This window comes from Salvelinus fontinalis, chromosome 9, assembly GCF_029448725.1.
Source record: "Salvelinus fontinalis isolate EN_2023a chromosome 9, ASM2944872v1, whole genome shotgun sequence".
In the NCBI taxonomy this organism is placed as follows: domain Eukaryota; kingdom Metazoa; phylum Chordata; class Actinopteri; order Salmoniformes; family Salmonidae; genus Salvelinus; species Salvelinus fontinalis.
The window spans coordinates 41,495,683-41,510,006 of record NC_074673.1 but is presented as its reverse complement, the minus strand read 5'-3'; the positions used below and the strand labels follow the sequence as shown (position 1 = coordinate 41,510,006).

At 43.3% G+C, this 14,324-nt stretch overlaps 1 protein-coding gene across 1 annotated transcript in view; it reads right to left on the bottom strand.

The window, feature by feature from the left end:
- zcchc14 (zinc finger, CCHC domain containing 14) overlaps positions 1-10,940 on the bottom strand; it is a 44,988-nt gene extending 34,048 nt beyond the window's left edge. Inside the window, exons 1-2 of the mRNA XM_055934464.1 lie at positions 9,425-10,940; positions 6,617-6,743 (exon numbers count right to left, since the gene is read on the bottom strand). Of these exons, the coding sequence (XP_055790439.1) occupies positions 6,617-6,743; positions 9,425-10,066 (769 nt within the window). The 5' untranslated portion in view covers positions 10,067-10,940. The remainder of the gene's footprint in view (positions 1-6,616; positions 6,744-9,424) is intronic.
- Between the last annotated feature and the right edge of the window lie 3,384 nt (positions 10,941-14,324).

Genomic DNA, 14,324 nt, shown 5'->3' with positions numbered 1-14,324 from the left:
ATCCTGGAGGCAATTACCTCCATGCCACCTAACAAGTCCCCAGGCCCAGATGGATTCCCCAGAGAGTTCTACAAAGCTTTTTGGCCCCAGCTTAGCCCTATTTTCTTGCCAATGCTGGAGGATTTTTGCAAAAACGGAGTTCTCCCAGACTCAATGCACACAGCTCGCATTACAGTGTTGCTCAAAAAAGACAAGGACCCCCTATCCTGCTTCTCCTTCCGGCCCATAAGCTTGTTGGATTTCGACTACAAAATAATTACCAAATTGCTCGCCAAAAGACTAAACACTCTTCTTCCCAAAATAATAAAAGCGGACCAAACTGGATTTATTAGAGACAGATACTCTTCTGATAACATTCGCCGTCTTTTTGATATTATTGATCAAGTAAACGCACAGAAGACCCCTGTCCTGCTGGCTTCACTGGATGCTGAGAAGGCGTTTGACAGGATGGAGTGGAGCTTTCTGTTCTCAGTCTTAGAAAAGTTCAATATGGGCCCAAACTTTATTAAATGGATCAAATCACTATACTCTCATCCAAATGCCATGGTGACTACTAACGGACTGAACTCTGACAGATTCCCTTTGGGCTTGGGCACAAGACAAGGGTGCTCGCTGTCCCCCCTGCTCTACTTGTTGGGGGCGGAGCCTCTGGCAGAGTTGATAAGGAGCAATCCAAGTATTATGGGTGTTCCTGCAGGCGGCCTGCAGCACAAGATTTCACTTTACGCGGATGATGTCTTGCTCTACATATCCAACCCTGAGAAATCCCTTCCTCCCATTTTAGACACAATTGCTCAGTATGGCACATTTTCAGGTTATAAGATTAATTTTAACAAATCCACTGTCTGCCCTCTCAATATTACACTCACCAGTTCTATGAAGACACTCTGTCCGTTCCAATGGAAGACACAGGGGTTTCAATACCTTGGGATATTCATAACACCAGATCTGAATAGGCTTTTCAAGGAGAATTATCTTCCACTCCTGGATCGAATCAAGAATAACCTCCAAACCTGGATCTCCCTCCAAATTAGCTTAGTAGGAAGAATTAATGTAATCCGTATGAACATCCTCCCTAGACTGAACTATTTATTTCAGATGCTCCCATGCTATCTCCCAGCTTCCTTTTTCAAAACAATTAACCAAAGCATCACCAAATTTATATGGGGCAATAAAAAACCTAGGATCAAGCTCTCCACTCTATCGAAACCTGAATCTAAGGGTGGTCTTGCCCTTCCCTCCCTTCAATTGTACTACTGGTCTGCCCAAATCCGCAACATGCTAACATGGATCACAAACAGACAAGAGTCAAAGTGGATCCAGATAGAAGCCCAATCCTGTGGTTCATTGCCACTAAGCTCAACTATATTCATTGATAACTTTAGTGAAGTGGGCAACATAGCCAAAACATTTGTGATTTACAGCACCCTACTAGTGTGGAGGGACTGTAAGAAATACCTGGGCATCTCCTCCCAAATATGTTCTCACTCGCCTATAGTAGGCAACCCAGACTTGCCAAAAGCCCTGAGGGATGCCAACTTTAATCTTTGGCATACTCTAGGAATCAGGACCTTTTCAGACCTATTTCATCAGAAGACCACTACACTGAAATCCTTTCAAGAGCTCTGCAATGAATTCAATGTGCCAAGATCCCATTTAAAAAAAAAATATCTTCAAATTAGACCTGTAATCTCCTCATTTACTTCCAAGAGGAGGTTTAGAACTCAGTTGAATGAAGTTGAAACCCTTCTTGTCACAGCACAATCCATTAAAGGCAAAATATCTTATATCTATAGACTCCTTTCTGAGAAAGGAGGCTCCTCCTTTACTCCTTTGAAAATAATCTGGGAAAAGGACCTTGGTCTGACTATCAGTGATGAGTTATGGGCGGAGGTTTGCGACAGGGTATACTGCTCCTCTACTAATGTAAAAATGAAAGAATCTAATTACAAATTTTATTACACTCCCTTGAGACTCCATAAAATGAAAACAGACATTTCTCCTAACTGTAAAAGATGTACCTCTGAAAGTGGAACCTATATGCATGTATTTTGCAAGCAAGAAATAAATGGTATGGTAGTAAGAATAATGTAAGAATTGAAAAATAAATAACGAAACAAAACAAAAATGGGGGAATATAAGTATATCCATCCGAAAGTGTCAATGATCAAACCTGGAAAGCCTCCCAAATAGGCATCGCTCTGAACACAGCCGGAATGAAAGTGAATTTAACTTTAACTTTAAATGAGAGCTCTGACCACCCTCCACAGCGTCTTACATGTTCGGTAGCCCTTGCTGAGACCGTTTAATATGGTTTCACACATTATGGTATAGTATGGATTCGATTCCATGAGCAGACCCTAACACACAATGACAAGGCACTCTAACCTGTACGGGGGATTGGCGTATATTCCCGGATAAACTTCTCTGCGTCCAAAACCGAGGAGAGCCAAATCTTCTCACCGGAAGGCGGGGTAATTCTTAGTCTTGCAGGGAAGAGCAAGGCTGGGCGAAGATGGAGTTTGTAGAGTTTGGTCATGACATCTCTGTAGCCGGCGCGGTGCTTTGCCACATTGTGCGCATAATCCTCATAGACAGGGGTGCCCTTTATATAACAGGTTGCCCCTCATTCGAGCCTCGCGCAGGATAAGATCCTTGGTCTTGAAACTGTGACAACAGATGATTACTGGGCGAGGACGTTGGCCCGGTCCAGGCACTGGGACAAGGGCGCGATGTGCACGGTCCAGCTGGGGATCCGAAGCCAAAACATCCGATCCCATTGCATCCTTCAATAGCTTGGCGAAGAAGTCGGTGGGGTGAGAGCCCGCCTCCACCCCCTCTGCCAGATCGGCCCTCCAGGTCGACCACTTTCACAGAAAGCCTCTGCACACTATCCTGCAATGACATGCATAGCTTCTATAACTCGTCGATCCTATCAGCGTTGAATTCAGAAGCTTTCTCAAGGTCCACAATACTCTGGCCCTGCGAAGCAACCGTTTGAATGGTGCTCTCGATTCTGGTGTCCAGTTCAGCAATAGTAGCCTTAAGATCCTCAGTTAAAGCAACACGTAGTTCTCCCAAAGCCTGGGTAAGTTCTGTAAGTGTCACGTTGTTACCTGTGCCTTCCGCCATGTCTGTCTCGTTGTTTGGTGTGGAGTAGGCCTCTGATGTGGATTTTTTGTCCTTTGGTCACTTATTACTCTGCATTTTCACATAGAAAGTTACAATATTGTATTAGAAAGAAACGTTTGTTGTAAAAAGTGTCATAAAGTAGGTTAAGTTTTTAAGTATTTCGCAAAAAAGTTGCAGGAGCCTCTCACACACAGCCGTTCACTCCAACATGCTAGCTCCGCCCCCCAATAATCAAAAATATTTCAAAAAAAGCTTCGTCAATAGGAAAGGAGAAACAAGAAAGGCACGTTCCCGATCAGGCACATGGCTGATGTCTGGAAATTTCCACTGGCATCTCATTGAATGTGTTGTATCTCTCTCATTCTTCAGAGTAAAAGCCTGAAACAATGCCTAAAGACTGGCCACATGTAGAAGAAGCCATAGAGCCCGTGAACTGGGTCCTAAGTCTTTGTATGGTGGATAGGCTTTCAATGGAAAAACAGCCTTTCAAAATAATAGTACTTCTTGTTTGGATTTTCCTCGGGTTTTCGCCTGCCATATCAGTTCTGTTATACTCACAGTTCTGTTATACTGTTTTCTATACAAATCTACTAATTATATGCATATCCTATCTTCTGGGCCTGAGTAGCAGGCAGTTTAATTTGGGCACGCATTTCATCCAAAATTCCGAATGCCCTACCCTAGTGAAGTTTTAACACCACATTTTGACGTGAGGAGAAAAACACTATTTCACCACCACATGTGAAAATGCAATTCCACATGTGAAAGTGAAATTTTCACATGTGGAGTTTTATTACATGTGAAACTGCAAATGTGATTTTTACATGTGATTATTTTTTACATGTGAAGATGCAATTCCACATGTGAAAGTGAGATTTTTGCCCGTTTAATCTTCTTACATGTTTTTTTGTTTTATGTGTTTAGTTTTATTTATTTTCACCAAAGAAAACAGATCATACAGATCAATACAGATCAAAACAAAACTGGGTGCAGGTGTGGTTGGAAGCCCAAGGGCTTACAGGTATATGAAAATCATGTGATTGTTTTTTACATGTAAAAATGCTATTCCACATGTGAAAGTAAGATTTTCACATTAAAAAGTTTTTCACATGTAAAACTGCACATTTCACATATGAGGTGTAAACATGTTTTTCTTTTCAAATGTGAAAAGGTGGTGTTAACATGTGAACTCTAAATTTAAACAATGTTTGTTGTTGTTGTAAAGGCAGCCACTCAACCCCCTGCACAGCCCAGTGCCCAGCCAAGCAGCCCCCTGCTGATCCACCAAGCCCCCTCCCCAGCCACCCAGCCCACTGCCCACAGTGCCCAGCCACCCAGCCCACTGCCCAGCCACCCAGCCCACTGCCCATCTACCCAGCTCACTGCCCAGCCCACTGTCCAGACACCCAGCCCTCTGTCCAGCCACCCAGCCCACTGCCCACAGTGCCCATCCACCCAGCCCACTGCCCAGCCACCCAGCCCATTGCCCATCTACCCAGCCCACTGCCCAGCCCACTGCCCAGACACCCAGCCCACTGCCCAGCCCTCTGTCCAGCCACCCAGCCCACTGCCCACAGTGCCCAGGTACCCAGCCCACTACCACCTTGCCTCTCCCTCAGCACCCTGCCATGCCCCGTGCCCAGCAGGCAGCAGCTGCTGGAGGCTCCACATGCCTGGTGCCAGACTCGTTAATCCAGGGCATTCTGCCATTCTAACAGATCTGGTTACATATTGCACCCTGTGAAAATACACCATCACACAATAACACACAAAAGTAGATATTCTCTTATGTGCATTATCAGCATCTTTCGTGTTGTGTATTATGATAATGACGGCAAAACCAAGATTGCATTACAAAATAATAGTCACTCACCATCTGCATGTTTGAATAACAAGTGCACTCTTGCCACTGTGTGTGTGTGTGTGCATGTGTGTGTGTGTGCTTGGAGGTATGCTTGCCCTGCTTTGTGCTGCTGATGACAGGCATGCAGCCCTGGCCATGAGGTAGTGTAGCTAACTCAGCATTGGGTTACCAGAAAATGAAAGGGCCAATCCTACTGAGTAACCGAGAGACTTGCTCCTTTCAAAGCAATATTAGACCCCAGCTTAACATGCTCCTCTAACTATCAACTCTTTAACCCACTAGCACACTTCAAAAAACTAGCAACCCCCTTAATATTTACACTACGTTCAGATAAAAGACAATCCTGCACACTGACACAGTGTGTCTGTGCATATACTTGTGTTCAAAATATGAAATTGTTACAGTACAATCCAGTGACCTGTCACTTCTACCTACAAGATAGTGCAGTGAATTAAAGAAGAAGAGGAATCTAGAATTTAGAACTTCTACTGTACTACCATCTACTGCCTATTTTGAGAACTTTGGAGAAAAGACACATTGCTGAGGTCATCATTTCCCATTCCCCCCCCCCCCCCCCCCCCCCACCTCCAGACTAAACTTTCCAAAACTGGTGAAGAAAACGTGGCTCGTGAATTACATAACATGTGACCACTCTTGGATTCAACATCTGTGTGTTGGTCCAGCCAACAAGAAAAAAGAGATAGAAAAGAAAGCAGACAACTAAGAAACATACAATATTTATAGCTGTAGTGTCTGGGACCTTCAAATAACGCAATGCAACAGTATCATCCAAATCCAAACAAGCATGGCCCTTTGTGAGTTTGTTTCTTCGTGGGTGTGCATGCGTTCAAGTGTATATTCCAGTCTGTTTATAGCCTCGCAGCAAATATTTCAAAAGATTGTACTAAGGAGAAGTAGACAACAGCCTGCTACACTCTGATTGAATAGCATATATACTGTAGTATTCCCCCTCATAACAAATACCTTAATACTAAAGTGATACTCTAGTAGAGTAAAGGTTGTAAACATCATTCCACATAGCAGTAGAAGTGTTCGGTAGTGTGTGAGAGGTACAGTATGTACAGTGTAAAGGAGTGGTTGAAAAATGAGAGAATGAGAAGTGTGAAACAGAGGATGATGGCAGATTCCTGCAGCAGCTGCTCCATCCGGACCAGAGCAGCGTAGCAATGTGTAAAACATAACACTGATACCCTTCACTGCACCACGGCGCACCCTCAGATTGAGAACTAGATATATGACCATCTTTCTCCCTTCCCATTCTGATAGGGGGAGGGCAGTACGGCAAGCATGCCTCCACATTCCTCAATGAGCCTGGTTTGTCGATTTCGGTGTTTCAGCGTGTGGTTTCTTGTTCTGGGTGCATGTGTCAGTGTCTGGCACAAATTAAGCTGCTTATTCTAAAGACACGTACTGAATGACTGACAACGTATTACCTTTGAACTCAAGATTCCCATACTAGTGTGTGACGTTGTTGGAGAGAACCTTGACCCTTACTGTCACAGGGATGTCCTGTCCTGTCTCGTACGCAGACAGGGTAGATAAGTGTGACAGATTTCTGTGTACCATATAAGTATGTCAGAGCAAAGTTCTGTGTCTCACCTTTGCTCGGTTTCCCAACATGCACCTTGCCTGGCAGCTCCTTGCATGAGAGAGATGTCATGTGAGGCATGGTTTCTGGACCAATCCCCTCGTCCACTCGCCCTGCCCCGTCCTCTCGGTGCGGTGTCTGTGAAACAGGGGTCAAAGCTCAGGTCAAGTAGTCAGAGGTTAATATCATGGTCAGAAGTAGTTAGAAGTTTACGGATCTGTAATCTTTCAGCACCTTGACAGCCTTTTCAGACTGTCTCACACATTCTACCATAACTCAAAGAGGTAAGAGACAGGGTCACACACATTTTTCAAAATCACTGAAATCATTTGAAAATGACGTCTGTTGACCTCATAGGGTGTCATTTTCTCAGGACTTTTTCTCTTTTTAACTACAGAACACAGAAAACCACTGTTTTCACATAGAAAATGGTATGGTGCTGGAGATACTGAATATGGATGATGAGGTGATGAAGTGCCCTTTTAAGAGATGGAAAGCTGTCATTAGTTAAAGGTTCCCACGAATATGACAGCTGGTCTTTCACAAAATGTTAGAGCTCTTTCACAGTAGTCTATATTGTCTTAAGAGTTACACGTTATGACCATTGACAGTGGGCATTGACACACTAAGCAGGCCTGCAGGTGTCTGTCCTGCTTGCTCTGTGATTAGGTACCTTGAAAAGTTGTCAAGAAGACAGCTAGGGCAGAGTAATAGCTACTGTTACTCTAAACACTTGTCTGTACAACTAACCAGATTCCTGGAAAGGTGAGCCGTTTGAAAAGGACTGTTGTTAGGTGGTCTACTCTTATGTTATTTCAGGACAATTTATCCTGCTCGTCTTTACTTGTATATGCCTAGTAATCTTACTGCTTCAGTAATAATTGACCGGTAAAATGTATTTTCTAGAGTTGTGCAGTTCAAACTGATTGGTCATGGGAATGGCTTGATTCCAAACCGAATGTGTATACAGTTGTGTCTTTCTTTCCTTTTTGAAGCACTCTCAGTGGTGAGGCTGATGTGTTTAACAGCAGAGGTCATGCAGCATACATGCTCACCCAAGCAGCAACAGAAACACACACAGACAAGCTCTGAAACCAATTAAGTATGCTTTACAGTCTGCCACTGCCACATCCGCATCCACTCCTGAGAAATCTGCTCTTTTTCTTGAGGAAAAGGGGAAATCCTGCTGTTAGGAGAGATGCTAGGTTTAGAGCTGAAATGGGCATGACAGTGGCAAAGGTCCTGGCAGATAACATACTGAAACACCGCAAAGGAGTTCCTCTTGCCTTTTTTCCTGAAGGCTTAAACCCCAAATAAAGTAGTACATTATCTAATAACAAATATGTGAGGTTTAAAAAAAATATATATATATATTTTCTTCTCATCACTCATCACCATAAGTTTATAATTTACTGAATGATTAATATGTGAGTGTGGTTATTATTTCATGTCTGTTTGGGTTAGGGTGACCATAAAGGCTTCTTCTTCGAACAGTCAGAGAGAGCATCAATCAGAGCGTCCTGGTGATTCACCGGAGGGTTGAGTCTCTCTCACACAGGGTTGATTTCAGTGTTGAGAAATGTGCTGGCTTGCACTTAATGGAGGCCAAGACCAAAACAACACTAAATACAACCAACCACTTTCCTTTGAGCAGTCAGGGTACTTTCCTCTCAGCCACGAGTTTGAACGGCCCTGTGTTTGTCTGCTGTGTGTCTCTGATTTAAACCAATGACAAACAGGCCTTCGTAGTGATCCTAAACCTGTGTGCCAATGTGTTCAAATCCAACTGATGGTTTACGGTTCATTTTTAATTTGTAACATTATATTTGGCCTTTTAAGTGTTCCTTACTCTCTTTCTCACACACGCCTGTGCAGACACGCATATGCACATAAGCACACACACGCACACACGTACACACGTACACACACACATTTTCAGATGTATCTAGAGGTTGTTTTTTGTAAATAATAATATTCCTGATGTTTGTCAAAAGCCCCTTAAACTGTCATAACATCATTCATAACGTTTTGTAATCCATCTTAAAACCAAAGAAAGCTGTATATTTTGTTAACAAGGAAGACGTGGATTCCTATTCCCACATTGCTATGTTGACATCCGCTTCTCCAGAGAAGTCAAAGTAATGCTGAATCTACAGGCAGACATTGTGAGTGAATGTTCAGGACTCAGGGGGACAACAAATGGTCGGGGACAACCGACAGACATGCCCCTGGGGGACCAGTGAAAAACATGTTTGTTTAGTTAAATGAATTCCTTTCAGGTCACTTTCCTTAGAGTTTGTCTCAAACTGACCTGGAAACAGGGGAAGCGCTATAACGTTATCACCCCCTCCCTACTTTTGGAAAAACTCACACAAGTAAAAGGAGCAGGCGTATTACAGTGTTCTTACCGTGTAACAATACTCTATTCTCAATCGGTTATAAATAATGTAGGCCTACAGTGTAACCACAAAACATTTTCCTTCATATGATCTTCTCATACCAAAGAGGGTACAGAGCTGTCCCACAAGATGCATTTGTGAAGGATGTGAAGGCCCTAGTACAACATCACTACCAGAACTAGCGGACTAAACTCCACTCCATGTAGTGGAGTTTAGACCACTATACCAGAACCTGGACAGTGTTGGGAGCTGTTGAATGACTATGGTTGTCCTCCTAGCACTGGCACTCACTAACTCTTTTGCTTGTTAGGTATCCTACAACTTTGTGTTTTGGATGGCTGCTCAAACTTGGAAGTGGCACAAGACCATTCATATATATAGCCATCAAGTAAGTGACAACAGGGACAATATATTACCTACCTTATGACAACATGGACACCCAGCCTGACTGGAGTTGAGGGTGGGCGCAGTGATGTAGGTAGGGATGCTAGTGGCGGGAGACAGGGTGGCCAGCGCGCCAGTCCCGCCGCAGCCTCCAGTCCCGGCCTGCTGCTCTCCACAGGTGACCTGCAGGATCTCCTGGATCTGGGTCAGCTCCTGTCTTAGCACCTGTTTCTGGTGAAAGCTGAACGCCGGATGATTGGATGCCATGGTGAAGAGGAGAAGGAACTGCTCCCCCGTTCGTCCATCGTTGAGCTGCAGGCCATAGTTGTTGATGACGCTGTCGATGTGCGTGAGCGTTCGGAAGAGAACACCCGCCGCATCTCGGTTGTCCGAGTTGAGAAGTGCGAGGGAGATGAGCAGCTTGCTCCTCACGACGTCGTCCGTGATGTTGGTAAGGTTCGAGAGGTCAGCAGGGTTGTTGGCTTTGATCTCGGCGTCCCTGAGGGAGTGATAGTCCTTGCGGGCTAAGTCTTCCAAGCATGACCCGAGGAAGCGTAGTTCGATTGGAACACAGAGGTCCAAAAGCCCACAAAGGAACTCAGCTCTCTGGGCCGAGTTCAATATCGAGAACCAGTGGTAGACCCCTTCCCTTTGAACGGAGCACCGATTTTCTACCATTTTAACAGCAACTCACAAATTTAAAACATGTATTATTTTGTTGATAGTAATTAGGCCTAAAAATAATAAAACGGCAAGACTAAAATGAGTCAGCCAAAACTCCATCTAGGACTACTATAACAAACTTAAAACAAAAGAGTGCAGCAATTCGGGTGCCGGAACAGTTACTTTGTGAACGTTCACCTGGCGCTGGTTATTCTTTTGACAAAAATCGTATTCAATGTATCCAGGACTACTTGAGTTTTCGGAAACAGAAGTTGGGCCTACCGCACGCCCGCTTTATTTGTTTACAGGCCAGTCGCAACATTGTTGCAATATGCATCCAAAACGTTGTTCAGGTGAAACTCTATAAACAAAAGCATGAGTCTGGGTTTACTGTACTGCGAGGCTCAGCGTAGTGCCAGCTCTCCAGTCATCTGCCAGCCCCCGGAGGTCCCCACGTCAATCGATTATGGAACAGAGCATGCACATTCCTCCATGAAGTAGATTGAAATGAAAAATAGCATATAAGTATTACACAGAGAGATACTTTACTTCCAGTGTCAGAGGAGCCACTCTCTGATTTCCCTCTGTAAAACAATACTTTTCGATGAGAATCCGCATGGCATTCGTTGAACTTCTGAGAGCGTCGGCTAATAAACAAGACCATAAACTGTATGTATGAACTGCATCCAGCTACCTTAGTGTTAAAGTTTAAACGTAAACTATTTAGTTAAATCCTATTGGTCGTAAGCATAACAAGTGGCGCATGCAGATTTGTTCCAAAGAAATAACGACAAGGATTATATTTTCGTTAAACAGTCCGTAGCTTTTTCGAAATGCAATTCAAGGAATACGCCCACTCCCTTCCATTCTGTCATAACCCTGAAATCGAGAAAAACAGCTGTGTGATACATTATCCCAAACTATGCCAGATAAGCCCATTAACTGAAAAATATCCACTTCGATTGGGTGAACATCTTGTCAGTAATCCCAGCTAATGGTGTGATTGGTCAGAAAAGTATCCGCACTACACATCTTTTTCATATGCGCTCATACATACAACTCTCCGATTTGGTCAGCGAGATACTGTACTTTTTAAAGAGCAAGTCACCCTCTAAAGCCTAGGATTTGAGGAAGTGTATTGTTTTAAAGACATATGCATATGGCATCTTTTGTCATCAAATATATTTTCAAACTAATATTAGTCAAAGACGAGCAGCAGAAAAGAAAGAGCAGAACAGTGATGAAGTTTGGGAACTTCTGGAATTTCCATTTCCATAGCGTCACTCTGGATGTGTGCATTGTTTGGTGCATGGCCTTTATTTTACAGTAGATCTGTACTCTAGCTTGTTCTGACTATGGCGTAAAAAAAAAGGAGAAATACACTACATGAGAAATACACTACATGACACTACATGTATGTGGAAACTTTCTCTTCGAACATCATTCCTAAATCATGTGTAGTTAGTTCCCCTTTTGCTGCTATAACAGCCTCCACTCTTCTGGGAAGGCTTTTCATGACATCAGCGGTTCCCAAACTTTTTATAGTCCCGTACCCCTTCAAACATTTAACCTCCAGCTGCATACCCCCTCTAGCATCAGGGTCAGCGCACTCTCAAATGTTGTTTTTTGCAATCATTGTAAGCCTGCCACACACACACAATACAATACATTTATTAAACATAAGAATGAGTGTGAGTTTTTGTCCCAACCCAGCTCGTGGGACGTGATGTCACGGTCGTGTGGAGGATTGACGGACCAAAACGCAGCATTTGGAAAATAAGCCATCTACTTTTATTTTAGAAGAAGGCAAAACGAAAACAAAACACTTACGAACTTAACCAAAACAATAAACGACCGTGAAGCTAATAAAACGTAGTGCACACACAGGCTACAAACGTATAACATAGACACAGCTAGACACATACACTCAACACAAACCCATACACTACACCCAACACCCCCTTTACCATATAACCACCCAAAACCGATCAAACACAAACATTCCCCATGTCACACCCTGACCTAACTAAAATAATAAAGAAAACAAAGAATACTAAGGCCAGGGCGTGACACGTGACAAAGAGCTCTTATAGAACCACAGCACAAATAATAATATTATAATAATCAATAATTTTTCTCTTTATTTAGCCATCTTACATATAAAACCTTATTTGTTCATCAAAAATGGTGAATAACTCACCACAGGTTAATAAGAAGGGTGTGCTTGAAAGGATGCACATAACTCTGTAACTCTGCAATGTTAAGTTGTATTGGAGAGAGTCTCAGTCTTAAATAATTTGCCTCACACTATCTGTGCCTGTATTTAGTTTTCATGCTAGAGAGGGCAGAGAATCCAATCTCACATAGGTACGTGGTTATGAAGGGCATGAGTGTCTTAACAGCGCGATTTGCCAAGGCATGAAATCTATCCAGAAATCTGCCAGTGGCTTCTGATTCAATTCAATTGTCACAGAACCACTTGTTGCAAATTCGATGAGGCTCTCTTGTTCAGATATCGGTAAGTGGACTGGAGGCAGGGCATGAAAGGGATAACAAATCCAGTTGTTTGTGTCGTCCGTTTTGGGAAAGTACCTGCGTAATTGTGTACCTAACTCACTCAGGTGCTTCGCCATATTACATTTGACATTTTCCATAAGCTTGACTGCATTTGCAAACAATAAATCATACAATGATGGAAGGACTTGTGTGTTGTCCTCATTAATACAGACAGAGATGTGCTCCAACTTCTTAATCATAGCCTCAATTTTGTCCCGCACATTGAATATAGTTACGGAGAGTCCCTGTGATCATAGAGAAAAAACATCACCCAGATAGGCCAGTCGTGTGAGAAACTCGTCATCATGCAAGCGGTCAGACAAGTGAAAATTATGTTCAGTAAAGCTTGTCCCTCAATTTAAAAAAAATGTGTCAATACTTTGCCCCTTGATAACCAGCGCACTTCTGTAGGTTATAAAATCGTTACATGGTCGTTGCCCATATCATTGCATAATGCAGAAAATACACGAGAGTTCACGCGCATTGCTTGACAAAGTTAACCATTTTCACTGTAGTGTCCAAAATGTCTTTCAAGCTGTCAGGCATTCCCTTGGCAGCAAGAGCCTCTCGGTGCTGCAGTGTACCCAAGTGGTCGTCGGGAGCAACTGCTTACACACACGTTGCCACTCCACTATGTCTCCCTGTCATGGCTTTTGCTCCATCAGTACAGATACCAACACAGCTTGACCACCAAAGTCCATTTGATGTCACAAAGCTGTCCAGTATTTTTTAAATATCCTCTCATGTTGTCCTGATTTGTCCTGACACCAGGAGCTGTGCCAGGCCCGCCACGCCTGTTGACTCATTCAGCTGTAACGCATATAATTCACTGGCTTGTATGCAAAGCAGTAATTGTTTCAAAACATCTCCTGCCATGCCACTGATGAGTCATGAAACAGTGTTGTTTAATGAATGCATTGTCTGTATAGTTTTTTTGACCTTTTCTCCCAGGATTGTCCCAGCCATATCCACGGCAGTAGGAAGAATTAAGTCCTCCACAATAGAATGGGGCTTGCCTGTCCTAGCCACTCGGTAGCTCACCACATAAGACGCTTCTAGACCATTCTTATTAATGGTATCTGTTGCTTTTATACATGTCTTACTACTCGAAAGTCACATTTTTTCTCGCTCAAAAAACTCCTGTGGCATATTTTTCAAATTGTCATTTTCGTTTCTAAATGTCCGCGATATAAATGTACTGTTTGAAAATGTCATTTAAAAAAAAATAATAATGTAAAAAGAAAAATATTTTAAAATGTGAATCACATTTTTATTTGGCATACCCCCGACAGCATTGTGCATGCCTCTGGGGGTACCCCAGTTTGGAAACACCTGCACTACATGATGGAACATTGCTGTGGAGACTTGCTTCCATTCAGTCACAAGAGCATTCGTGAGGTCGGGCACTGATGTTAGGCAATTAGGCCTGGTTCGCAGTCGGCGTTCCAATTCATCCCAAAGGTGTTCGATGGGGTTGAGGTCAAGGCTCTGTGCAGGCTAGTCTAGTTCTTCCACACTGATCTCGACAAACAATTTATGTATGAACCTCGCTTTCCCCAAACTGCTGTCACAAAGTTGGAAGCACACAATCGTCTAGTATGTCATGGTATGCTGTAGCGTTAAGATTTCCATTCGCTGGAACTAAGGGGCCTAGCCCAAACCATAAAAAACAGCCCCAGACCATTATTCCTCCTCTACCAAACTTTACAGTTGGCAA